Source organism: Solanum stenotomum, chromosome 8 (genome assembly GCF_019186545.1).
Source record: "Solanum stenotomum isolate F172 chromosome 8, ASM1918654v1, whole genome shotgun sequence".
NCBI lineage: Eukaryota > Viridiplantae > Streptophyta > Magnoliopsida > Solanales > Solanaceae > Solanum > Solanum stenotomum.
In genome coordinates, this window is record NC_064289.1 from 17,257,943 (window position 1) to 17,284,349 (window position 26,407).

General features: G+C 37.6%; 2 protein-coding genes and 1 pseudogene across 2 annotated transcripts in view; 2 read left to right on the forward strand and 1 right to left on the reverse strand.

The window, feature by feature from the left end:
- LOC125874446 (uncharacterized) overlaps positions 1-26,407 on the forward strand; it is a 341,050-nt gene that overhangs the window by 227,378 nt on the left and 87,265 nt on the right. The window lies entirely within an intron of this gene.
- LOC125872256 (uncharacterized) lies at positions 7,910-8,921 on the forward strand (annotated as a pseudogene).
- Positions 11,394-26,407, reverse strand: part of LOC125874436 (uncharacterized) — a 15,814-nt gene continuing 800 nt past the window's right edge. Inside the window, exons 2-4 of the mRNA XM_049555329.1 lie at positions 23,569-23,660; positions 11,798-12,149; positions 11,394-11,600 (exon numbers count right to left, since the gene is read on the reverse strand). Of these exons, the coding sequence (XP_049411286.1) occupies positions 11,394-11,600; positions 11,798-12,149; positions 23,569-23,660 (651 nt within the window). The remainder of the gene's footprint in view (positions 11,601-11,797; positions 12,150-23,568; positions 23,661-26,407) is intronic.

Genomic DNA, 26,407 nt, shown 5'->3' on the forward strand with positions numbered 1-26,407 from the left:
TACTTGGGTTTAGGCGAATTGGGGCTAGAAAACCGAAGAAGGAAAAAGTTGAGAAAAATCTGGTGCCCAGGTCGAGTCGCGGACCCACCCCACAGTTTTGAAAAATTCATCCTCACGTCGCGGAGCGGTCATGGACCGTTCTGCCTCAAAAGTTAATTCGCGGCCTAAGATTTTAAATCACCTTCACATCGCAGAGCAATTCCCTAGAATTGATTCTTGATCATTTTCCCGTGTTTAGCTATTTAAAATCATTCCTAAACATCATGAGATCTTTCTAATCACAAATCACAATCCTTGAATCCATAATTCAATTCAAGGACCAGTTAAGAGTCAAGTCAAAAGCAGTTAAGATCAAGGTCAAGTGAAGTTCTTAGAGTTTTCCAAAAGTCTTTTTCAAATGTTTTAACTTTGTTTTAAGACTTAAAGTTCGAGTTGAGTAAAGAGTAAAGTTTGAAGTCCATTTCTTCAAAAGTATATGGGGACTATGTATTCCCAAAGGGTTTAAAAAAAATTCACATTTAAATAAGAAAGGAAACCTCGATTTCCAAAGAGCCTACGGGCTAGTTTTCAGAAAAGAGTAATCGCTTTCTAAATGAAGCAAGAGAGGAAATTTTGATTTCCAAGATAGCCTTTGAGCTAAGTTTTGAACAATCATCTCAAACCACAGCAGGAAGTCATATTTTTAAACATAAAGAGCTAGTATCATATTTGGGAGTAGTATTGAGCACTGATATGGGGGCGCGTTCAGAGAACCCACAGCCCCCATAAACCATGTAGTCATCATGGGTAGAAAAGGGTCATACTTTTTAGATGAACCCTTAGTGCTTTTTAGCATAGAATAGTGGATTCACTTAGTAAGTTAGGTTCTATACCCCCAGCAAGGTATAGGACGGTCCTTGGCAGTGTGAGGTAAAACGATGTATCATCATTATAGCTCTTAATTGATGGTTGTCGGTTAGAGAAACTCCCACAGCAGTATTTTGTATTTTTATACACAAACAGAGTTCATATTATATCTTTGCATACATACATAGTTATTATTGTATTTCTAAATACACAGAGTTGACATCATGTTTTAAACAGCTTTTCCTTATATTGCACTTGTTTTTAAACTGCTTTATATTGAATTGAGTTTAGTTATGTAGAGTTGAGTTGAGCCAAGTAAGTTCTTCAGTTCCTTTCAGATTCTTTTCAAGATTAAGTTATGTTTAGCATTCCAACTCGCATACTCGTACATTCAATGTACTAATGCCAGTTGGCCTGCATCGACTTATGATGCAGAAGCAGGTAACCAGGATCAGCATCCAGCGCATCGTTGATCTAGTTGAGCTTCAGAGTTGTTGGTGAGCCTCCTTGCATTTCGGAGGATCCCTCTTTTTCATTACTTTATCATTTTAGTTCATTAGGATGTCGTGGGCCTATCCCGACATCCATCTCAGTTGGTTTAGAGGCTTCATAGATAGCCAGTCATATGTTAGTTCATTCGTCATCATTTTGTTACTGGCTTATGTTCAAATTTGAGTTGCCATTTTGGCTAAGTTAAATGTTTATTTTTAAAACATTATGAGTTCAGTTTGAGACATGTTGAGTTATCTTGTATTTGGATTCTGTTTCTTATGTCTAAGTCTTCCGCTGAGTAAGTAAGTCAGGCTAAGGTTTCGCTTGGGGACAACAATGGGTATCGAGTGGCAGTCTCGCCCAGGGTGTAGGCTCGGGGCGTAACAAACTTGGCATCTGAGCACAGAGTTCAAAAGTCCTAGGGAGTTTATGAAGTCGTGTCTGTAGAGTCCTAGTTATCGGTGTGATGCACGCCACATCTATAATTAGGAGGCTATAACATTTAGGAATTCCTTCACTTCTTTCATACTTATTTCGTGCGTTAGAGTTTTATCTATAAAAAGTTTCTTTCTAACTCGTGTTTACGCGTAACCGATTATGAGTTGGACTATTTTGAGAGTGCTTTCATGAGGCGTTTCTTTCATCGTGAGCTAAGAGAAGCGAAGAGATGGTTGATGACATAAGGAGTAGGATTAGTTTATTTGTTGTTGGGTTGTCTCGTTAGTCAAGCAAGAAAGTCAAGGCAGAGATGTTGATAGGGGATATGGACATAGAAAGGCTAAATGACCCATGTGCAACAAGTTAAGAAGGACTAGTTGAAGGATAGAGAAGAGTTTAAGAATAAGAGGGCTAAGACATCAAGGAATGAATCCGGGTAGCAAAAGAGTAATGTGAACCGGTCTTCTTTCCAACAGAAACAGAAGGGACCTGCTCCATCATCTGCTAGTGCACTTGCACTAGGAACAAATGTGAGTACAATAGTTAGAATTCTCAGAACTTCAGAGCTAGACCTGCGCATTCTCAAGGTAGTATGCCACAAGAGGGTACTAAGACTCCTGCATGTGCTAAGTGTGGTAGGAACCACTGAGGGATGTGTCGTGATAGCTCCACTAGTTGCTTCAAGAGTGGCCAGAACGGTCATTTGATGAGAGAGTGTCCTAAAAGCAAACAGAGTAATGGTAATGGGGGCAATAGAGCCCAGTCTTCTTCAGCTACTCCACCAGATAGAGCTGCATCTAGATAAGCTACTTCAAGGACAGGCGGAAAAGAAAACCATCTTTATGCTATCGCTAGTCGCCGAGAGCAAGAGGATTCGCTAGATATTGTCACTGGTATGATCCAAGTCTTCAATTTTGATGTTCTTCCTGAGCAACTTCTTGAGCCTTCAGTGTTTCTACACCTGATGGTGAGTCTATTCTAGTAGAAAAAGTCTATCTTGATTGTTCCGTTTCCATCAATCACAATTTAACCATGGCTGATTTAGTTGAGTTAGACATGGTAGATTTTGATGTCATTCTAGGTATGGACTGGCTTCATACCTGTTATGCATTAATAGATCGTAGAATTCGAGTAGTCAAGTTCCAGTTTCCAGTGAACCAGTTATAGAATTGAAAACCAATTCAACAGTGCCTAAGGGTCGTTTCATTTCGTACTTTAAGGCAAGAAAGTTAGTTTCTAAGGGGTGTGTCTGTCATGACCCATGGCAGGACCTACAGACTGTAAGTGGGACCACGGTCCGTGGTTCAGGGTCTGTAGATCATGAGCGTTAAACCCAGCCTCAGAAGCCAAACGACGGACTGCCAAGATGGATCGTTGATTAGGCCACAGTCCATCGGTCAAGGTCCGTAGGTCGTGGTCGACTATTAGCTTAGGGGTATTTGGGTCTTTTCCTAATTATTTTATCCCTAAAATACGTCGTTTGGTCTGTTTTAGCCTGATATTCTAGTGAGATTTTACCCTAAGCGATTCATTTACCAAAACTTAGAGCGAAAAGAGGAGAAAGAGTAGACCAACCCCTCAAGAACAAGCAGAAGGATTTCTTCATTTCCAAGCCCGAAATTGAAGGATTTCTCCGTAGATTTCATCACCAGGTATGTGGGATTTCACTAGTGGATTCCTTTCATCCACTAGGTCCCTAGAATTCAATCAGATTCTTGATTCGTTATATCTTGTTTAGACCTAGGGTTTCTAAAACCTTAGATATTGGTTGTGATTTAGCTGTTACAGTATTCTTAATCGAATTATCATGTTTTTGTGGAATTGTTACTTAGTCGTTTGCATGAAACTCAGAACCTTAGTTGTGTAGTTTCTCTTAGTTCATGAATTATACTTCCTAGGTCAGTTAAACAGATAAACATGCTCCAGTTTTTGAATGTTACATTGTCAGTACCTAAATGTGCATTCTCAGATTTGCATGTCAGAATATTGAGCTATCCAGCATTTCAGTTATGTTGTGTTAGATACACATTTCCAATTGGTAGTAGGCTTAGCACCGAGTTGGACTAGGGTTCGGCGTACCCTCATAGTCCCAGAACTATATTCCCGCGTAGGTTTATAAGTCCCCTCTGTGGTCATCAGATTTAGTGATCATGTCAGTCATGCCTTTATACTCCTGGCAAGGTATATTGGGTCCTCTCGATGGGACGTATACATCGAACTCCATGGTTAGCTCACATGGTTTTATGTCGGTTAATAGTAGCTCCCATAGTCAGACTGTAGTGCATTTGACCAGGTTTTCAGTTTATACTTCAGTATTCAATCTCAGCATGTTATGTTTATAATCAGTACTTGGTCATTGCATTGAGTTTAGTTCTTTTCAGTTATATTTCAATAATTACACTTTTGTTCAGATTATGTCATTGCTCAGTTATGCTTTGTTCAGCTTATGTATTTGTTCAGCTATCATTTATATCATGCATGCTGAGTACATTCCAAGTACTGACGCATACTTTGCGCTATATCCTTTCATGATGTAGGTTCAGGTCCTCAGCAACCAGATCACGCATAGATCGGTTCCCGATCCATATTCAACAGCTTCAGTGGTGAATCTCCATACTTCAACGACAATATACATGTTTTTCATATTCAATCTTTTATTTCAGTTTCAGTTTTGCTAGAGTTAGCTAGGGGCATGTCCCAGCAACTCTAGTCAGTAGAGGCTTTTCAGACATAACATTAGATTCAGCTTTAGCATTTGAGTGATTGTTCAGTATCACTGAACTCTTTGTATGCTTATTGTATTCAGACTAGTTGGATGTTCCTCACTTTCAGTTATCAATTAATTTAGCTTCCGCATTAGTTCATGTCTTCTTAGATATTTCAGTATGCTTATGATATGCCAGCTTTAGGGTTAGCTTGGGGTCACTCGTGATCCTAGGTCCCGTGTTTACGTCAAAGGGTAGTATTGGGGCATGACATTGATAATGTCCAGCTTGTTACACGAATAGTTAACTCGAGCTCTATTCAACATCTTTATGAATATATCAGCCAACTGCTCTCATGTCTTCACATAGCTCGTGAAAATGAAGATTTCTTGATATTTTCACGAATAAAATGGCAGTCCACCTCGACGTGCTTAGTTCTTTCATGATACATTGAATTTGAGGATATATAAAGGGCAACTTGATTATCACACCAAAGTTTCGCTGGCGTGGGATACTTCAACCCAAATTCACTTAAGAGGTGATGTACTCCACATAACCTCACATGTTGATTTTTCCATAACTCAATACTCAGATTCTGCACTAGATTGAGATACAGCATTTTGTTTCTTACTTCTCCGTGATACCAAATTTCCACCCACAAAAACATAATAGCCAGTAGTAGACCTTCTATCAATCTTGGATCCAGCCAATCGGCGCCTGCAAAACACTCCATGCGAGTATGTCCGTTGTTGCTAAATCTATGCCAAGTCCAGGGGCACCTTTCAAGTAACATGATATTTGTTCCAAAGCTGCCCAATGTTTAACTGTAGGTGTGGACGTGATTTGACTAACAAAACTTACTGCAAAGCAATACTCGAACAAGTTATAGTAAGATAGTTTAATTTTCTAACTAATCTCATGCATCTCTCTGGATCATCGAAGGGATCACCATCACCTTTTGTTAGCAGTATATTGGGAACCATTGGAGTACTACAAGGCTTGGCTGCCGACTTTTCAGTTTCCTCAAGAAGGTCTAGGATATACTTCCATAGAAATATTCCCCTCTTTCTCCTACTTAGTTTTATTCCCAAGAAGTATTTCAACTATCCAAAATCTTTCGTATGAAACATAAAAAGCAAGAATGATTTGAGAGAATATATTCCTGCATAATCACTCCAGTGATGACAATGTCATCAACATATACAACAAGAAGAATAATGCCAACTATTGATTGTCTGTAGAAGACCAAATGATCACATTTGCTCTTTGTAAGCCCAAACTTCTGAACTACCTCATTAAATTTCCCAAACCAAGCACGTGGAATTTGTTTCAGACCATACAAGGATTTCTTCAGGTGACAGACTCTCCCGTTCTCCCATTGAGCAATAAAACTGGGTGGTTACTCCATATACAATTTTTCTTGAAGATCACCATGAAGAAATGCATTCTTGATATCTAACTGACGTAGCGACCAATTTTGATAAGCATCCAACGAAATAAACAAGCAAACGGAAGTCAGTTTGGCTACTGAAGAAAAAATATCAAAATAATCCACTCTATAAGGCTGAGCATATCCTTTAGCCACTAGTCTTCTTTAAGTCTAGCCACAGAACCATCAGGTTTTTGCTTTGACTATAAACCCATTTACATCCCACTACCTCCTTCCCTTTTGGTAAGTCCACCAAATTCCAAGCGTGATTTTCATCTAATGCATTTATCTCCTAGAGCATTGCATCATACCACCCAGTGTGGCTCAAAACTTCTCGAACTGTTTTGGGTACAAAGATAGAATCTAGAGAAGCAATCAAAGAGCAAGATGTGGGAGTCAAGTGGTCATATGAGATAAAATTAGTAACGGAATATACAGATTGACACTAACACTTACTTTTGCGAATAGCAATGGGAATTTCAAGTTTTTCTATTGGAGAGGGATTTACTTGAGGAGGACCTGATGACGAAAGAATTGGTGCAGGACATGTCTCATTGGTCGCTTGTCATCTGGATATATTGTCGACCAAGGTAATGGTTTTAAACTTAAGGGACATGGTAGTGGTCAAGCTTAACCCCCTACACCTATGGCACACAACCAAAGTGATGGTTTTTTATAAAATAAAAACTTAAGGGTGGGGGGGGGGGAGGGGGGTGCGTAATATTTTAGGATAAAATTCTAGATCGAATCATTTGTGAAAATTTAAGGGTCATTTGTAAAAAGATTCACCGAACATCTTCATTCTCCAACAAAGATCCTCGTCCTCAAATTGTGGTTTGTGCCTTTAAATTGCTATTGTTGACTTTGTCCTCCCCCCTCCCCTATTAAGCTATAATTATGTCATAAACTCTGGATAAATTCAGTCAAATGATCGTTAAGAAGGTGGTAATCTTTGATGAAACTCCGGCAAAACTTGAAAGTTGGAAGAATGACTAGAAAGAATTCTAAAGAGAAGGTGTGATGGAAGTAAATCGAAAACGGAAGAACTTATATAGATTTTGAAAAGAAAACATCAGCATTGTGCCTTGATAGTGGGCCATGGTTTTTAACCAATCACAGGAAGACACGTGCTCAAAGCATAAAAGGTGAAGGGACATGTGTCACATCAAGAAATGTCGGAGGACTTCTCATTTGCTTTCAGCCAAACATTGAAGTGTTTTCAATTTTTCTATCACAATTATTTGAGTACCCAAAAAAATGGACTATCTATGTAGGGTAAAACTCAAACTCAATAGATTGGCAAAAGTGACAGGTCAGACGTGAATAAGAGATCGATTCCACAATGTGAGCCCACCTAGCTCTGAAGATGCATCACCAGATATGAGACACAAATCAGATAAGGTAAGTTTGAAGTTCAACCATTACAAGAAAGTTAAGGATTAGTGTCAACCGTTACAGAGTAGCAATAATGAGTATGAATAGGTTTTATTAACTATAGGTTTTAAACATTAGCAGATAAATATAGTATTTCCTTAATCTTCCTTTTTTATCTGCTAACTTTTTAAGCAGTTCTAAGAAAATCGATAGTTAATTACTATTTACTGCTAATGGTATTGGTTCATATTAGGTTTAAGCTGGTTTTCACAATACGTGGGAATAAAAAAATATTAGTCTAACGCCTATGAACAAATAGGAAATTTCCTCGTTCACGATTGACTTGCTTATTGGCGAAAACAATTAAAGAGCAATTTATCAAAAAAAATTAAAAAACAAAATCTATAATGAATTTTTTAATTCACATTTGGCACTTACATCACTCCAATAATTATATGTCACTTCAAATACTCAGTTATCAACAAAATATAGTAATTAATTATTTTTATCATAAGCTACGATCTAATTAATGATAGATTAGTTTAATTTGAGATAAATAAAAGATGCTCCACTTACTAATATTGATTTAGTATATGCGTAATGCGCTTTGCAGACAAAAAATCTAATGCAATTATCAATCTTTCCATCAGGGGCTAATAGAATCCCAAATCGCGCTATTGGAATTCTGAACCTTTTCAACACTTCTTTCTTCTTATCGTTTCAACCCCAACAATTCAGGGTATGAGAGTACAGCAACAACACACTGCTGATTCCGCAATGAAGAAACTCCGGAGACTTCCTCATGTATTTAACAACTTTCTGGAATTGCCGTTCCGTTCTGACGCAGATGTGGTAGTGGAAGAGAAGGAAGGTTTCTACCGTATCATGGTGAAAATCGAACTAGAAGGAGCTGGGGATGGACAACTGAGGGCACAGGCAGCAGAGATTCATCCTGGGGTAACGAAGATCGTTGTGAGAAAGTGAAATGGAGACGGTGAGGATGAACAATTAAATGTGGTTACATGGAGGTACAAGTTGCCTGCTTCGACTATGCCGGAGCTGGCCACAACGGTATTTGTGGATGGAGAACTTATAGTGACGGTGCCCAAGGATGACCATGACCGTGGAGAGTTTGATAATGAATCTAGAGGTGTTTGGAGAGACGCTGACCAACTTGTTCTTGTACCATAGTTAACTTTTTCACATTTTATGTATCAATTAAACAAACTACTAGTACATCAGAGNCTCATGTATTTAACTACTTTCTGGAATTGCCGTTCCGTTCTGACGCAGATGTGGTGGTGGAAGAGAAGGAAGGTTTCTACCGTATCATGGTGAAAATCGAACTAGAAGGAGCTGGGGATAGACAACTGAGGGCACAGGCAGTAGAGATTCATCCTGGGGTAACGAAGATCGTTGTGAGAAAGGGAAATGGAGACGGTGAGGATGAACAATTAAATGTGGTTACATGGAGGTACAGGTTGTCTGCTTCGACTATGCCGGAGCTGGCCACAATGGTATTTGTGGATGGAGAACTTATAGTGACGGTGCCCAAGGATGACCATGACCGTGGAGAGTTTGATAATGGATCTAAAGGTGTTTGGAGAGACGCTGACCAACTTGTTCTTGTACCATAGTTAACTTTTTCACATTTCATGTATCAATTAAACAAACTACTAGTACATCAGAGTATATGCTTTCTTAAACAAAAATGATTAAACTTCAATCATTTATACGATATACCTCAACTTTAGCCACATAAAACTTCAAACGTTGTATAAAGTTATACTTTATCGAGACTAACTTTGAACGTCATATGTCTGAAGTTGTTTGAAATAGTACATATGCAAAACAGCAAGTCCTTGCCAATTCTAACATACATATGTATGTTTACTTAAACAACAAGGTATATAGCCAAATAATGAACAAACTTGGGCTCTTTCTGTTTGAGCATATGCTAATAATGTATAAATGTACGAGTAGCAATGTACCAAATCATTTTTTAGGTAGATTGGAATCATCCAGTGTCTTTTGCTTCTGACTGAGATTTTGATCTTGCGAGGTACCAGAGTTAGCTGAAAAATCCAGAAATTAACTTCATGAAAACCATTGTCCAAAATTTGAAGGATTAAAAGAATCCTACATGACATTAGAAATAGAGTAGGGTATGAACTGCCACAAGATTCGTTAATACTAGCAAATTGAGTACTGAACCAAGATTCCAGAAATACGAAAGACACAACATATAGACATCTATCATTAGAAAATATGGTTGCACATCAAGCCCAACAAAAAGAGTCACTAGAACAATAACAACAATATCTATCTGGATATACCAGCTTAACAAATAGGCTGCAGTAAATCTGAGCAGTATTGCTAAAGGAAGAGAACCAATAACACGTATTGTTAGCTTCATTAACTTATATTTTAATATATGTTTTAATGATGACACTAATCCTAAATGATCTGCGCCAAAAAAAATGAGACAACCAAAATCTGTGAAAAGAAGGCATGAATCAAGGAAGAATGATTTGTCTAAGATAGTTTTGAATGAAGGAAAAGAGCACACTCTAACCACAAGAAATAACATGACACTCGGACAAATTTGAATATCAGCTTGAAAATCCCTTGGGTTACCTTAAGAGCAAAACACTGAAAATCAGAGAAGAAGATTGCACAACTTCTCTTCTTCTCAGATCAATCTCAGTGACATTCCAAATCAGAGATTGATTGAAGATCAGCTAATTGATATCAATTCAATTCTGTCCAAGTAACGGTATAGAAGCAGCCAAGAAATATAAAAGCAGATCATCATCACAGAAGTATTAAGCAATAGTTACTGTAATTATTAGTTACGGTAACTAATACTGTTTTAGACTCCCCTAGTGTTTAGGAGTTCAGGTAGTAGTTTAAGTTTAGCCGTAGGTTGTTCTTATCTGTAGTATTTAAAGTTTGGGTACTGAATGAATAAGATTATCTTTCGACTACTTTGATTGCACAATTTCCCTTGACCAAAAACTCTAGTCACTCTTTTTATCACTGTATTCAATATAGTTTTCAAGTGAAAAGAAAAGATGCGGAGAGATTAGAAAACTATAAGAGTAGAGGATGTGATCGACAAGTAAATTGGAATCTTTCAGGTCAAGGAGTTCACAACAGGCTAGCTGTCTAACCATAAACATTCAAGCTCTAAGGAAACCCTTGTAACCCAAGGGGACTGGATTAGGCACCACATCGGTGATCCGAACTAGTATAAAAATCTTTGTGTCAACTATCTTTTATCTCTTTATGCCTTATATAATATGTTGTTTATCTAATCGTCTAATCTCTAGGGTAGTCGACTTGAAGAAATCAACAGTCGACCAATTATAACTTGACTAACATTCGAAAAGAATTTTGATTCACCTCCCCACCCCCACACCATCCTCTTATGTTTCACATACTAATGTGGTGAGATAGATCATGGATGTGACATTCAATTCTATGCCATACGGGCTAGGCAGAACTCTCTATGCCAGGAGATGTTATTGCTGCAATTGACCAAAACAGCACCCTACAAGAGATCCTTGAGTGATCCATTCCTTTCTCTTTAGGCTTATTACACCAAAGTTCCAAAATCTTATTAAGTAAGCTATTCATTTCCTCTTTAGTACTCTTTACAAGGCTCTCCAATTTTATTTTCTGGTCATATTGTAGTTTAGTTGCAACAAGTGATTTTGGTATTTGTGGACAATGGTAAGTACGGAAATAGACAAAACTTACAATACATAGATGTATATATTTGTATCATGAAATAGACGATACTTAAAACAAGATAACCACATTTGCATATACTGAAATATCTTGCTCAAATATGGATATTCAAGTCAAAGTGACAGATCAACACAAACAAGACGATGACAAGACAAAGAAGTTACCAGTGCTATCCACACAGCTTTCCTTTTTGAATGCATCTTGAATGTTGACTCCTTTCATAAGCTGATATGATTATGAAATTGGCCATTCTAGTAATTGTAAACCTCAAAACTGGAAAAAAAGATAGCATCATAGGAAACAAAGTACCATTAATCAATTAGCTATGCCTTTGCATTGATTGATTCAATACGATGTTACAACTCTTTTGCACTACTTTTTTGCGAGCCACGCAAAATACAAATGCCAACATTCAAAATCTTTTCAATGTCAGCATAAGAAGCAATGGATGTGCAAATGTTTAAAAGCTTCAAAGCATGTGGAACCAAATCCGTCCTTGAATCACAGTATCGACAGAGATACTCTGCATCCAAATTGATGCTTCCTCCGACTGTCCCAGCCATGTAACCTTGTAGAGCACACTCTAGNNCAAAATACAAATGCCAACATTCAAAATCTTTTCGATGTCAGCATAAGAAGCAATGGATGTGCAAATGTTTAAAAGCATCAAAGCATGTGGAACCAAATCCGTCCTTGAATCACAGTATCGACAGAGATACTCTGCATCCAAATTGATGCTTCCTCCGACTGTCCCAGCCATGTAAGCTCGTAGAGCACACTCTAGATGGGAAACATGTCCACATATGTGGCCAGCAACTACTGTTGCTTCACATCGAATGTAATTGTACCCATCATAGTCCAAACTGATAAGCTTACTGCAAAGTATACAGCAACAGTCTCCACAAAAACCAGGCTCACTGCAACAGAGATCACAAAATCTGGTCTTCGTAAAAGGGTTTTCTGCTGCTAAACTGCTACAGATTCGGTTACCAGCCTTACAAGTAATGGCTCCGAAAGGAGAATCAGACAGTAAAGGCTGCATTTTTGTCCCTGCAGATGTAGTCCTCTCTTTCATATCTGAGTCAAAATCAATATCATGTAAGTCCGCCATCCTCAATAAGGAAAAAAAAGTGGCATCAGGTTAGTAAACTACCAGTAGTGACGGAGCAAAGATTCAAAAAAAAAAATTATGCCAAGCAGATTCAACAACTTACAGATATGCAAAAAAATAAGCATTTTCCCTATCTATATGGTGTAATTTTTCAATTAAGCTCCGTCCCTGACTACGTGCACAGACTGTATAATCATGGACAAAATTCACTTTAAAAATAAAATGATCCACCAAAAGGGAATAAAAAAATAAAAATATGTGTGGACTGACTAGATATTTGTAATGAAAGCTCAAATCACCATATTCCTAAAAATCCGAATTCTTGAGAAAACTCACAAAGTTTGACTTCAAAATTAAGAAATAAATTGCCGCTATTGATGGGGTAATAAAATCTTGAAGTAAACAGTGGGTAAGAAGGATGGGGAGTTGAAATCGTTACCCAATTGAAGAATCTCGAAAAGCCCCTTTAAAATCGCCTCTACCGAGCTTCCAAAGTTCAAAAATGGTGAAATGATGATGAATGCCAATTTTGGAAAAAAAAATCTATCCAAGTCACTTCTACCCTTCGCGATTGCGACCCCATACCTCACAATTTCGATAAGTAATGTTGGTCAACTCATTAATTGACCATGCGATCGCGATCCAAGGCCACACGATCACGATGCTCAAGATGCTATTGCAATTGCAACATCCTCCATGCGATCGTGAAGTACAATACCACATACCAATGTGACCGCGACCAAGAGCAGCGTGATCACAAAGAATACTTAACATGCATCTGATACAACACATCAGCAAACACCAAGACTCAACAAAATCACCTAACGAACCCTCAGGATTCGTTCAGAATTTCGCATACACAAACAAGATATGCTACCCAACTAAACTCAACGTTCCAGACTTAATGAACGTCGGGACACGAATACGAAGTCTCCTTGACCCAGTATCCGTTTAAGTCGGAATAAACTAACTTTTACTCAAAAATATTAAACTGCCCCCGGAACCTCTGCAAATTCAACCAAGACCTCACGTAGAACTCACATCATCTTCTGAATCTAATGGTGTCATCAGAATTCCAATTCGAGCGTTCAAACTCCAAATGTTGACTAAAGTCAACTCTTGGACTAATTATACTTAAACTTCTACCTTAAGGCTCAAATCCATGAAAGGTCTCCATAATTGAAAACAACTAAACTTCTAGACCAAATTTCGCATTTCGGAGCTGATGGGACAGACTAAAGTTCCTTTCGAGACTCATAGCTCCGATTGTTGCCAAAACCTACTTTTAACAACTTGAGGTCTCCAAAACTCTAAAACTTCCAAAAGTCTCAACTTTCCAATCCGATTTTAAAACCAACTTCATAAACTGAAAGCATGACTTGGGTCAACTATCGAGAGGGGCAAAATGATAATTTTTCCAAAAGTTTTAAAAAATGACCTTCAAGGTCATTACACGAGGTTGTGATGGTTCAGACACGTACAGGGAAAATGCACAGATGATTTAGTGCAGAAGTGTGAGAGTTTGGCTATGAATGGTTTCAAGAGAGGTAGGGGTAGGCCAATGAAACATTAGGGAGATGTGATTAGACATGATATGTCGCAACTTAATTTTATCGAGGACATGACCTTAGATAGCTAGGGATTATGGAGGTCACAAATTAGGGTAGAAGGTAAGTTAGATAGTTAAGTGTTTCTTCACTTATTTCTTTGTATTATTAGTCATAGTATTATCCTTGTAGTTTCTTGTCTTTGAGTTTGGTAACTTTTTTTTCGAATTGGTAACAATGTATACTTCAACATTAAGGATATGTTGGGTACCTTTAGGAAATCATAAAAGAACAAAAAGTGTAGTACTTACAAGGATCCCAAGAACTATAAAAGTTGATATGAATCCTCTTATCATGTGTCTTTACGCCAAAAATATAGATGTTAATTATGTCTTGAATTATTCCCTTGTTTATTTTAGGAAACTATAATTCCTATTGGTTTAGAAGACCCTTTGTCCTAATAGATTTGTAAAAGGAAAATATAGTTTTTATAGGATTAGAAAAACCTTATCCTTATAGGTTTGGCGGTACTTGGGATCTATATATAGGGGATATAGTTGGGGATCCTCTGACATGGTACATGATACACAATGTAGTCCTAAGAGATTCTTAAGTATTGTAAGCTTCTTTTTTTTCTTTCATAGTGAAAAACTCTCTTTGCTTTTGTTGGGAGGAGTAGGCCTAGCTGAACCTCATTAATTCCTTGTGTTATTCTTCTTCTCTATTTTTTTTCTTTATTTGTGATTGTGTGTTAGTAGTTAATCCATGATAATTCTGCAACAATTGGTATTGGAGCTTGGTTAGGGTTTCTAGACAATCAAGGGTTAAGACGTCTCCATCATCTTCAATAAAGTATGAAATAGAGAAATTTGACGGGGGGTCTAATTTCAGTCTATGGAAGATTAGAATTAGATCGCCTTTGGTGTTATAAGGATTATGAAAGGCAACCAAGGAGGATTTCCTAAAAGTGTTGAAAGAAACAGAACAAGCAAACCTGAAGGAAAGGGCTTTGAGTGTGATATTCATAAGTGTTACAAATAGCGTTCTTCAGGAAATTTCTAAAGAGAAATCTTCAGCATCAACATGGAAGAAGTTAGAAGATCTATACTCTAAAAGAATCGCTGAAAACCTCCTCTACTAGAAAAAAAGGTTATACAATCTCCGTATGAATGAAGGTAAACCGGTCAAAACTCACCTTGACGAGTTTAATTCAATTATAATGGACTTGAAGAATGTAGATATCAAAATTGAAACTGAGTAACATACCTTAATTGTGTTATGTTCTTTACCACCATCCTATAATACTTTTGATGATATATTGCTATATGGGAAAGACAATATCTCACTTGATGATGTTAGTAATGCACTAAAATAGAAGGAGTTGAAGAAGAACTTTCCAGATAGCAAAACTGAGGGTGAAGGTCTTGTGAGTAGGGGAAGAACACAACATACAGATTTTAATAGAAAAAGGAGCAAGGAAGCAGAACTGCTATGAGTACAGGGAGCAGGGTCATTATATTACAAAAGAGATTGTCCTAGACTAATGGAGAAAAAGGGGAAGCAAAAGTTGATTGCTCAGCAAATATTTGATTATTCAACAAATATTGTTGACAATGATAATAATTCTGATGACAATGATTTTGTAGGGGAAGTTTTTGTTGTGAGTTCTGATCATAGGCAAAATTCTTGGGTTCTTAATTTTTGTGCACCTTTTCACATGTGCCTATACAAGAATTAGTTTGCAACTTCCAAACAGACGAGTGGGATTGTCTACCTAAGTGATGATAATTCATTAGAGGAAGTGGGGATTGGTAACATCAAATTGAGAATGTTCGATGGCATTATCAGAAATATTTACTTTTGGCATTTTCCTTGAATGAAGAGGAATTTGATTTCTCTTTTGACTTTGGATGATCAAGGGTGTAAGTTTCACTAAGAGAATGGAGCACTTAAAGTATGTAAAGGCTCCATGGTACTCATTAAGGGTAAGCTTCCTTCTGGACTGTGTTGTCTACAAGCCAATGAAGTTGAAGGGGAAGCAATTGTAGCTTCTGCGAAGAGTGATAAGGGATTGTCTTTGTTGAACAAGCAGAACTTGTTGAATAATTACATAAATCATGCTTTAAATTTTTGTGAGCATTATGTGTTTGGTAAGCAAATAAGGGTAAAGTTCAGCAAGAAGGCTTTACACAAGACCAAAGACAAGTTAGATTATATACATTCGGACTTGTGGGGTCCAAACATAATTCCCTCTAAAACTGATACAAGGTACTTTATGACTTTGATTGAGGATTACTCAATAAGGGTATGGGTGTATTTCTTGAAAACAAAAGATGAGACATTTTCAACATTTGTTAAATGGAAAACGATGGTTGAGAGGCAAATCGAAAGAAAAGTTAAACGGCTTTGAACTAACAATAGGCTGGAATTTTGCAACTTAGAGTTCAATAACTTATGCAACAGAGAAGGCATAGTGAGACACCGCACTTGTGTTGGAAAACCACAACAAAATGGTGTTGCATAACATATGAACAAAACACTTTGTGATAGAGCATGAAGTATGCTTTCACTCATGTGTTATCAAGGATTTTTGGGCTGAAGTCATCAATACAACTTGTTATTTGGTCAATAGATATCCATCTACAACTATTGTGTTTAAAACTCCCTTTGAAGTTTGGACCGGTTGGCCTGTTGATTATTCAAATTTAAGAATATTTGGGTGTCGTGCTTATGCTCATGTAAGGGATGAAAACTTGAGCCGAGTTCAAAAAAGTGCATTTTTCTAGGGTATGCAACTGGAGTGAAAGGCTACAGATTGTAGTGCACAGAAGAAAAGACTCGGGGGCTAATTATTAGAATGGATGTGAAACTCAATGAATATTCCTCAATAGACAAAAGAAGGCAAAGCCAATTGCAGAAACAAATCACGGTGTTAGTGACCGCATAGAGATAAAAGTTGAATCTCTACTAGCTCAGCCCAATAGTTCAAAAGTGGAGGAGGTGAAAGACATTAATCAAGATGATAATGATAATGCACATATACAACAACAATCATATAGCATTGCAACATGTAAGAAAAAGAGAGTGATCAACCAATGAAAAAGATTTGCAAACGTGGTTACTGAAAACCTTTTTAGATATGCAAATTTTATAGAATTTGTTTTATCAATTGCAGAGACCATTGATGTGCATGGGCCTAATAGCTATAAAGAAGTTATTTCTAGTTCAAAAGTAGATCGATGGGTTGATGCTATGGGTGAAAAATTGAGTCTCTTCAAAATAATCAAGCATGGAAGCTTGGTTCATTGCCCAAGGGACAAAAGGTAGTCAAAAATCATATTATCTGAAATGTTGTATCTAAAGGGGTTGTTCATGTAAAGAAAGTGTCTAGACATAATAATACATGAGATATGATGACCAAGACAATCCGAACCAATAATTTTAGGCATTGCCAAGACTTGATTGGTGTGAGTTGTACTCAGTAAGCCCTTTGGAGGGCTTGGAGCAAGGCAGATATGTGTTAGTTTAATTGATGAAAGGAATTCAAGACAAAGCAAACATTTGTTAATTATGTCTTGAATTATTCTCTTGTTTATTTTAGGAAACTATAATTCCTATTAGTTTAATTAGGAGACCCTTTGTCCTAATAGATTTGAAAAAGGAAAATATTGTTCTTACAGGATTGGGAAAACCTTTTCCTTATAGGTTTGGGGCCACTTGGGATCTATATATAGGGGATATAGTTGGGGATTCTAAGACATGGTACATGATACACAATGTAGTCCTAAGGGCTAAAAAGTATTGTAAGCTTCTTCTTTTCTTTCACAATGGAAAACTCTCTATGCTTTTGTTGGGAGGAGTAGGCCTAACTGAACTTCATTAAATCTTTGTGTTATTCTTCTTCTCTATTTTTTCTGTGTTTGTGATTGTGTGCTAGTTAATCCACGATATTTCCACATCAATAGATATACAATGCAGTTCCATTTAACCTTGTGAATGAAATTGGATATATCTTCAAATTTCCTATTATTTCTCTCCTTCCACCTTTGAGTTTGGTTATTATTCATTTCTTTTTGTAGTTCAATTATTGTTTAACCTTGTTTTCTACTTTTGTTCAGGTTGATTTGTAAGATTGACTATAGTATCTTGCTATAACTTTTTCATTTATGTTATTTCTTTCTCTATACTACTTTTGACTGTTATTTATCTTGAGCTGAGGGTCTATCATAAATAGTCTCTCTACCTAGGTAGTAGTAAGCTCAACATACACTTTACCCTCTTCAAATCTCATTTTGTTGGATTACATTGGGTATTTTTCTGTTGTGGATAATTAAACATTATAAAACAGGTTTACACGTTTATATATTTTGATACCTATAATACACAATTCGACCAAAAATGGATGTCAATGACTTCCCTAATAATTTCTAAAGTAAAATGAGCAACTCAAAGCTTAACCAAAATATATATATACTACCTGTAGGTAGAGTTATTGGATAATGAGCTACATCCATTCTTCTCTTGAATAATTAATGGATATTCAAAATACTTTTCAATGAGTATTAGAAATATTAAATACTCCCATTAAATATGAGAACATAACAAAGTTTACTCCTAGCAGCATTATACAAATTTTCACATTTTGTTTGGTAAACTGCAAATACTTGTAACTGGTATGATAACATTCACATTTGACAGAAAAGGAAATAAATAAAGTACTCCGTAAAGATTAGAGATGGAACAAAGTCCATGGACAAGGATACATATGTAAAGGCCAAGGGGTGAGACAGGTGATTTAGAATCCGTCCTTACACACAACTCCGTAAATATTAAAATTATTTGGAAGTTTAGTATACACAGTGACCTATATATGTGGTAAGTGTTGTTTCTTTTAATTGATACAACAACTGAATAAATATCTACAGTATTAGAACATCTGGCGTTAGGACATCACTCAGTAGCTTAGTCGTATTAGGATCAGTAGTTTAGTCGTATTAGGATTGCATTACTAATTCAGCAGTTATTATTTATTTAGATTACTTTAGTTTAGTTCGTTTAGGAGTCTTATTATTTTCCCTGTAACTCTATTTAATACCTTCTTGCCTTCATTAATAAATATATTCTTTTCAGCACACATTCAGTCTTTATATGGTATCAGGGCTCTTCACGCTCTAACGAGTATGATCAATTTTTTTTCTCCTCCTCACGCAGATCAGCAACAATGACCAATCACAATGGTAACAACAATGGCAACAATCCCAGAGTTGTCAATGTTGATAGCACGACGGGTACCAATATTATCATTCAATTCAATCCTGCATCCCAATTACCCATCAAACTAAGCGGTGGTCACAACTTCGCCACCTAGAAAGCCCAATTTTCCATGCTTATGTATGGCAACAACCTCTTTGGCCATCTCGATGGAACCACTCCGTCCCCCGGTTGCACGATTACTCTCGGCGCAAACATATCTCCTACTCCTGCCTTCCTAACTTGGTTCCGTCAGGACCAACTCATCCAGAATGCCCTCATGGCTTCTATCGAACCCACTATTGCCTCTACTGTTACTGCCGCTGACTCGTCTAAATCAGCTTGGGATGCTTTGCATACCACTTATGCGAACAAATCTCAAACCCGAGTCTTCAGTTTGCGTGATCAGCTTACCCGTGTCACTAAGGACTCTCGCTCCATTACTGAATATCTTCACACTATTCGGTCCTTTTCAAATGAGTTAGCCACTGTTGGTGCTCCTGTTCCCACTCCTGAACTCATCGTCAAAATACTCAGTGGTCAAGGTCCTGAATTTCGTGAGATCTCTGCTGCCATTCGTGCACGCGATACAGCTATCTCCTATGAGGAACTGTTTGAAAAGCTACTGGACTTTGAACTCTTCCTTCGCCACGAGGATGCTAAGAAACTACCTAGTACCATCACTGTTGCAGTTGCTACTCCCACCAAATTTAACTACAATAATCGCAACAATCGTAGACAAACGAACAACTCTCAACAATGGCGCCAAAATTCGCGTCCAAGCACTCCACCACAATGGCAGTCCAATTCCAATCCAAATGGTGTTACTCGATGTCAACTATGTAATAGAATTGGCCACACTGCCAATGTTTGCCGCTCGAAGTCTCATAATCACTTTGAAGCGAAAGCCAACTATGTCGCTGGGTTTACGATGGACACCAACCCTTGGATAGTTGACTCAGGAGCCACCCATCATATCACAACAGAGCCGCACAACCTACAGCCATACCACAGTAACGAGGATGTCTCTATGGGTGATGGTAACAAAATTCCTATCTCTCACACTGGTTTTACTAAATTAAATGCATCAAAGAATGTTTTTAAGCTAACCCACACCCTGTGTGCACCTTCCATTAAACGCAAGCTTCTTTCAGTTTCTAAATTATGTCAAGACAATCTTAAGTCTATTGAATTTTTCCCTTTTAACTTTGTTGTGAACGATCTGCAAACGCGGAAGCCACTGGTGCACGGTCGGACCAACAATGGACTGTATGAGTGGCCTGTCTCACATCCCCAAACTCACATTATCTCCACATCTAGTCCTCTCACTACTTGGCACCAACGTCTTGGACATCCTCACTCTAGAGTTCTTAGGTTTATTTTAAATAAATTCTCACTACCGTTTCATGAGCGAGACAAAAACTTTCATTGTAATTCTTGTTTATCTAACAAAGCTCATCGGCATCCTTTTACCCAATTATCACTGTCTAGCTCTAAACCACTTCAAATTATTTTTAGTGATTTATGGGGGCCATCGCCAGTCTTATCTCTTGAAAAAAAGTTGTATTATTGTATTTTTGTTGATCAATATACGAAGTACACTTGGCTCTACACACTAACAAAGAAAAGTGAAGTTAAAGAGATCTTTCAAAAATTTCATCCTATGATGGAAAAACATTTTGACACTAAAATTTTATCATTGTATACTGATGGCGGAGGTGAGTATAAAAGTCTTGACTCCTATCTTTCACTTCACAGCATTCAACACCTCTTCACCCCACCCTATACACCCCAACGAGTTGCACTTACAAAACGACAGCATCGTCATATCATCAAAACTGCAAGAACACTCTTACATGAGGCGTCCCTCCCACCCCAATTCTGGTCTTTTGCATGCCATCACACTGTCTACCTCATCAATCGTCTTCCAACCTCTCACCTAGATAATTAATCCTCATTCCAAAGATTACTTCGAAAATCACTTGATTATAACTCCCTACGGATTTTTGGTTGTTTATGCTATCCATGGCTTAAACCATACTCCAAAAATAAACTTGAATCAAAATCTACCCCATGTATTTATCTTGGTTTCTCATTATCCCATCACTGTCACTAGTGTTTTGACCCAATTTCTGCAAAGGTGTATTTATCCCAAGATGTGCGATTTGTTGAGGATGTATTTCCATTTAAGACATTGTTCGCCAATACTACCATTAAATTAGCTCACCTAGAATGGGCAAAACCAACAATGTCAAGTTCGTCGAACCCAACACCCACACTTCCCATAGTTACTGATCTGCCAACTCCATTAGAAATAGCAGCAAGCACAATTCCAGCTTTTCCATCACCATCTGCTTCATCTCCAGCCCAATCCGATGACAACTCAAACTCACAGTCCTTATTCGACAATGCATCAGCAGCAGACGCAACAGATTTACCTCTTACAACTCCTCCCTCTCCAGGTAAATTTTTATCTTCCTCATCTTCAAAAATTCCAAATTCCCAGAACCCCTCTCCTATATCTACTGCCCAGCGTTTAGAACTACCACACCTCCCTTCAAACTCACAAACGCAGATCCCAACCAACACACAAAGCTGCTTCTCTCATCTCCGTGTCTATCAACGTAGAAACACCATCCCACCAACACCCATGGCTTTTCAACCAGCCTATCCTATCCTCGAGTTGGAACTCTCTCCTTCACCGCCTCAATGTTCGTCTCCTCCTACCCATGCTGTCACTCGATCCCAAAACAATATCACCAAACCCAAAAAGATTTTTGATTACCTAGCCAAATTGAACCCCACTGTCACACCCACTACTGTCAAACAAGCACAAAAACACCCTGAGTGGCGTTATGCAATGAAACATGAATTTGATGTTTTAATTAAAAATCAGACTTGGGAACTTGTTCCTCTTGACCCGACCAAAAAATTATATCCTGCAAGTGGCTTTTCAGGATCAAGAGAAATGCTGATAGGTCCATCGACAGATACAAAGCGTGCCTGGTTGCAAAAGGCTTTACTCAAAGGTCGGGCATTGATTTTCATGCCACATTCAGCCCAGTCGTCGAGCCCACCACAATTCGCATCGTCCTCTCTGTGGCACTTTGTCACAACTGGCATTTTCGCCAGTTGGATGTCAATAATGCCTTCCTCCAAGGCAACTTGGACGAGGAAGTGTACATGGCTCAACCTTCGGGGTTTACTAGTGATGACAAACCAATGCATATATGTCGCCTGCGAAAGGCAATTTATGGCTTGAAACAGGCTCTTCGGGCGTGGTACAATGCCCTCACGGGTTATCTTTCATTCATAGGCTTTGTTAAGACTAAATATGATGCCTCACTACTAGTCAGACATGGTGTAAGTGATACATTGTTCGTCCTTGTCTAAGTCGATGATATTATTATCACTGGAGCAATACTTTAAGTGTCAATCAGGTTGTCACTTTTCTTGCTTCTAAGTTCTCTATTAAAGATTTAGGTAATCTTCACTATTTTCTTGGTGTTGAAGTGATACACAACTCTAACGGTTTAATTCTCACCCAAGCAAATTATGTGAATGAAATTTTAAATGATGAGCTAATGACCGACTGCAAGAGTGTTAACACGCCAATGAGTGCATCTAAGTTACTCACCTTATCTGATGGAACTCACTTGACTGATGCTACACGTTATTGCCGAGTCTTGGGTAGGCTTCACTATCTATCCTTAACTAGACCTGACATAGCCTATGCAGTCAACAAACTTTCTTAATTCATGCAAGCACCATCAAACCTTCACTAGAAGGCTGTAAAACACGTTATTCGATACCTACATGGTACCATTCAACTCGGCCTACGCGTTACTCCTATTGATGAATTCAATCTACATGTGTACTCTGATGCAGATTAGGGTAGGGACATTGTTGATAGAGTTTCTACATCTGGTTACATCTAATTTCTTGGTCACAATCCGATTAATTAGTCCTCAAAGAAGCAAAATATTGTCTCACGCTCCTCCGCCAAGTCTGAATACAGGTTCGTAGCTAATGCACTTTCTGAAACCTTATGGGTCACCAATCTCCTAAATGAGTTGCACTTTCCAATATATCAGCTACCCACAATTTATTGTGACAATCTTGGAGCCATATTCTTGAGCAAGAATCCTGTTCTCCATAGCCGTGTGAAGCATGCTGCCATGGACTTTCACTTTGTTCGCCACTATGTTGAAATCAAAAGGGTTCGTGTTGTTCATGTCCATGGCGCCGATCAAATTGTTGACACTCTCACCAAGGCACTTCCTAAATCTGCTTTTGAGTCTAATTTGTTCAAGTTAGGCTTAGTGAATCATCGCCTAACTTGAGGGGGCGTATTAGAACATCTGGCGTTAGGACATCACTCAGTAGCTTAGTCGTATTAAGATCAGTAGTTTAGTCGTATTAGGATTGCATTACTAATTCAACAGTTATTATTTATTTAGATTACTTTAGTTCAGTTGTTTAGGAGTCTTATTATTTTCCATGTAACTATATTTAATACATTGCTTCATTAATAAATATACTCTTTTCAGCACACATTCAGTCTTTATATACATGATATATACCGAAGAGCCTTGTCGAAGTTAACCTTTTGAGCTTGGCGACTGCTTTGAAGGAATCATCCAACTGAATGAGGCAAAGAATTGATTGATATCCATACCAGGATACTCATATTGGAGATACTTTTTAACTGAAGTCTTACTTCAAAAGGCATTTCTCTTTCCATCTTTTGGTGCCTGAAAACGCTCCGGAAGATACAAATATCTATCTTTGAAGGTGCCTGAATTTGTAGCTCTTTTCCCTGTCCTCCAGCCCTACTTATCACCAACATTTGGTCAATCCATAGGAGCATATGGTAAACCTTCACCAGAGTCATACTCAGAAACTAGATAAAGTTGAAGCCCAGATTCATTGATTGTAGATGCACTCCCATTATATACAACAAGTGCAAGACTCTCCCCAACCTCCTCCTTGGCTGACATTTAGCTGGAAATCTCTAACTCTGTTGATATCAATGAAAGTCTAAAATTATAGAAAAATAAAAACGAAATGTCAGAAGTCCACATCAGAAAGCAAACCTTTTGTCACGACCCGAGACTACACCCTGGACGTGGCCGGCACTCGAAGACCATTGCTGGTCCACAAGTGAACCCTCATCATGGCTGACTACAATAGGAAAACTAATTCAAGCATACAAAGCTTAAAAACTGAAATAAAAGTTTATAAAACTTAAATACAAACTTTAAGTCCAAAGAAAACTCTGTATAATAAAATATATAGAACTCGCCATAAAAAGGAAACTTTAGTCTTTAAAACATTTAATAAAATAAATGACACAGACTTCTCAACTATACTGACTATCTATGAAGCCTCTAACTGATAAAGATGGAAGTCGGGACAAGACCCACGACATCCTAACAACTGATATAACTGAAAGGTAAATGAAATCCTCTGAAAGCAAGGAGGCTCACCATAGCTAACTCGAACTCTCTGATGTATCAACGAAGCTCCAATTGATGATCCTAAGTACCTGTGTATGCATCATGAGAAGATGCAGGCCAAATGGCTCAGTACGTGGAATGTACGAGCATGTAAGAGGAATTCTAAAACATAAACATAAGCTTGAAACTTGATAGAAATGAAACATACTTACCTCTTGTCAAACTTACTCAACTCAAGGAATACTCAAGGGTACTTAAAACTACTCAATCTTACTCAACTCAGAAGTACTCAAGGATAAGATACTCAACTCCGAGATTAGATACTCAACTCAAGGATATGATATTCGACTCAAAGATATGATATTCGACTCAAAAATATGATATTCGACTCTGAATACTCAACTTTGAATACTCAACTAAATATGACTGAACTCATTTCAATATAAATCAATTTAAAACAAGTGCAATATAAAGAAACAAACTATTTAAAAACATGTTGTCAAATCTGTGTGCATGCAAGGATACAACATAACTCTGAAATGTATATAAAAATACAATAAACTGATGTATATAAAAATACAATAACTTCTGTGGGAGTTTCTCTAACCGACAACCATCACATAAGAGCTATAGAGATGATACAGCGATCTACCTCACGCTGCCAGCACATCCTATACCCAGCCAAAGGTATAGGACCTGAACTGCTAATGGATCCACTAGTCTATGTGAAAAGGGTTCATCTAAAAAGTATGACCCTTTTCTACCTATGATGGCTACATGGTTTATGGGGGCTGTGAGTTATCTAAACTCTCCCTCATATCGGTCCTCAATACTACTCCCAAAAATATACTAGCTCTTATGTTTTAAAAACATACTTCTTTCTGCTGATTTGAAATAATTGCTCAAAAACTTAGCTCAAAGGCTATCTTGGAAATCTCAGTTTCCCTACTTGCTTCATTTAGAAAGCTATTACTCTTTTCTTAAAACAAGCCCGAAGGCCCTTTGGAAATCTCAATTTCCGTTCTTATTTAAATGTGAAAACATTTATAAACTCTTTGGGAATACTTAGTCCCCATATACTTTTGAAGAAAAGGACTTCAAACTTTACTCTTCACTCTTTACTAAACTCAAAACTTAAGTCTTAAAACAAAGGTAAAACATTTGTAAAAGACTTCTTAAAATGTGGTTCATGTCGAATAAGGATATGAACGACTCAATGCAAGGTTTTCAATAACCACAGATAGAACTCAAATACTTGGAATTCAAGAACTTCAATAATACTACTCATTTCAAGAATGCTCAACTCAGAGGGTTCATGCGGAATTATGACCATGAACGACTCAACTCAAGGACTCAAAGATACTTCTCTTCTCAAGACTGCTCGACTTATAGGATTCATGTGGAATTATGGGCATGAACAATTCAACTCAAAGACTTTATGGGTAACATGTAATAGTCCCATGCTTTGGAATATAATCTCAAAGCGGATTAGGAACTCAATACTCAAGACTTAGAACTTGAAGATACTACTCCTCTCAAAGATACTCAACTTATGGAGTTCATGCAGAATTTATGGGCATTAACGACTTGACTCATAGGTCTACATAACATTATGAAACTCATGTATGTGACTCTTTTCATTCTCTGACTTACTTCCTCAAAACTTAGTTCAAATCGATAGTTGATCTCAAAGGATTCACAATTGAACTCAAAGGCTTTCTTGAACTCTACTCTTAACTCTCTCTTGAATTTGAATTATGAATTCAAGAGTTATGATTCATGATATGAAGGATCTCAATAACAATATAGCTATTCGATAATTAGGAATATAACTTTTAAAAGAAACGTGAATTCAAGAACTCAAAATCAACTTATCTCAAGAATACTCAAATCTAGGGAAAGTTTCCTAGATTACTCTTTTACTGATCTGAAAGTAGATGTAGGGTGTGAGGACGAACTAGTCCAACACTATGATAGCCTTACATACCTAGAAGAACAAGATT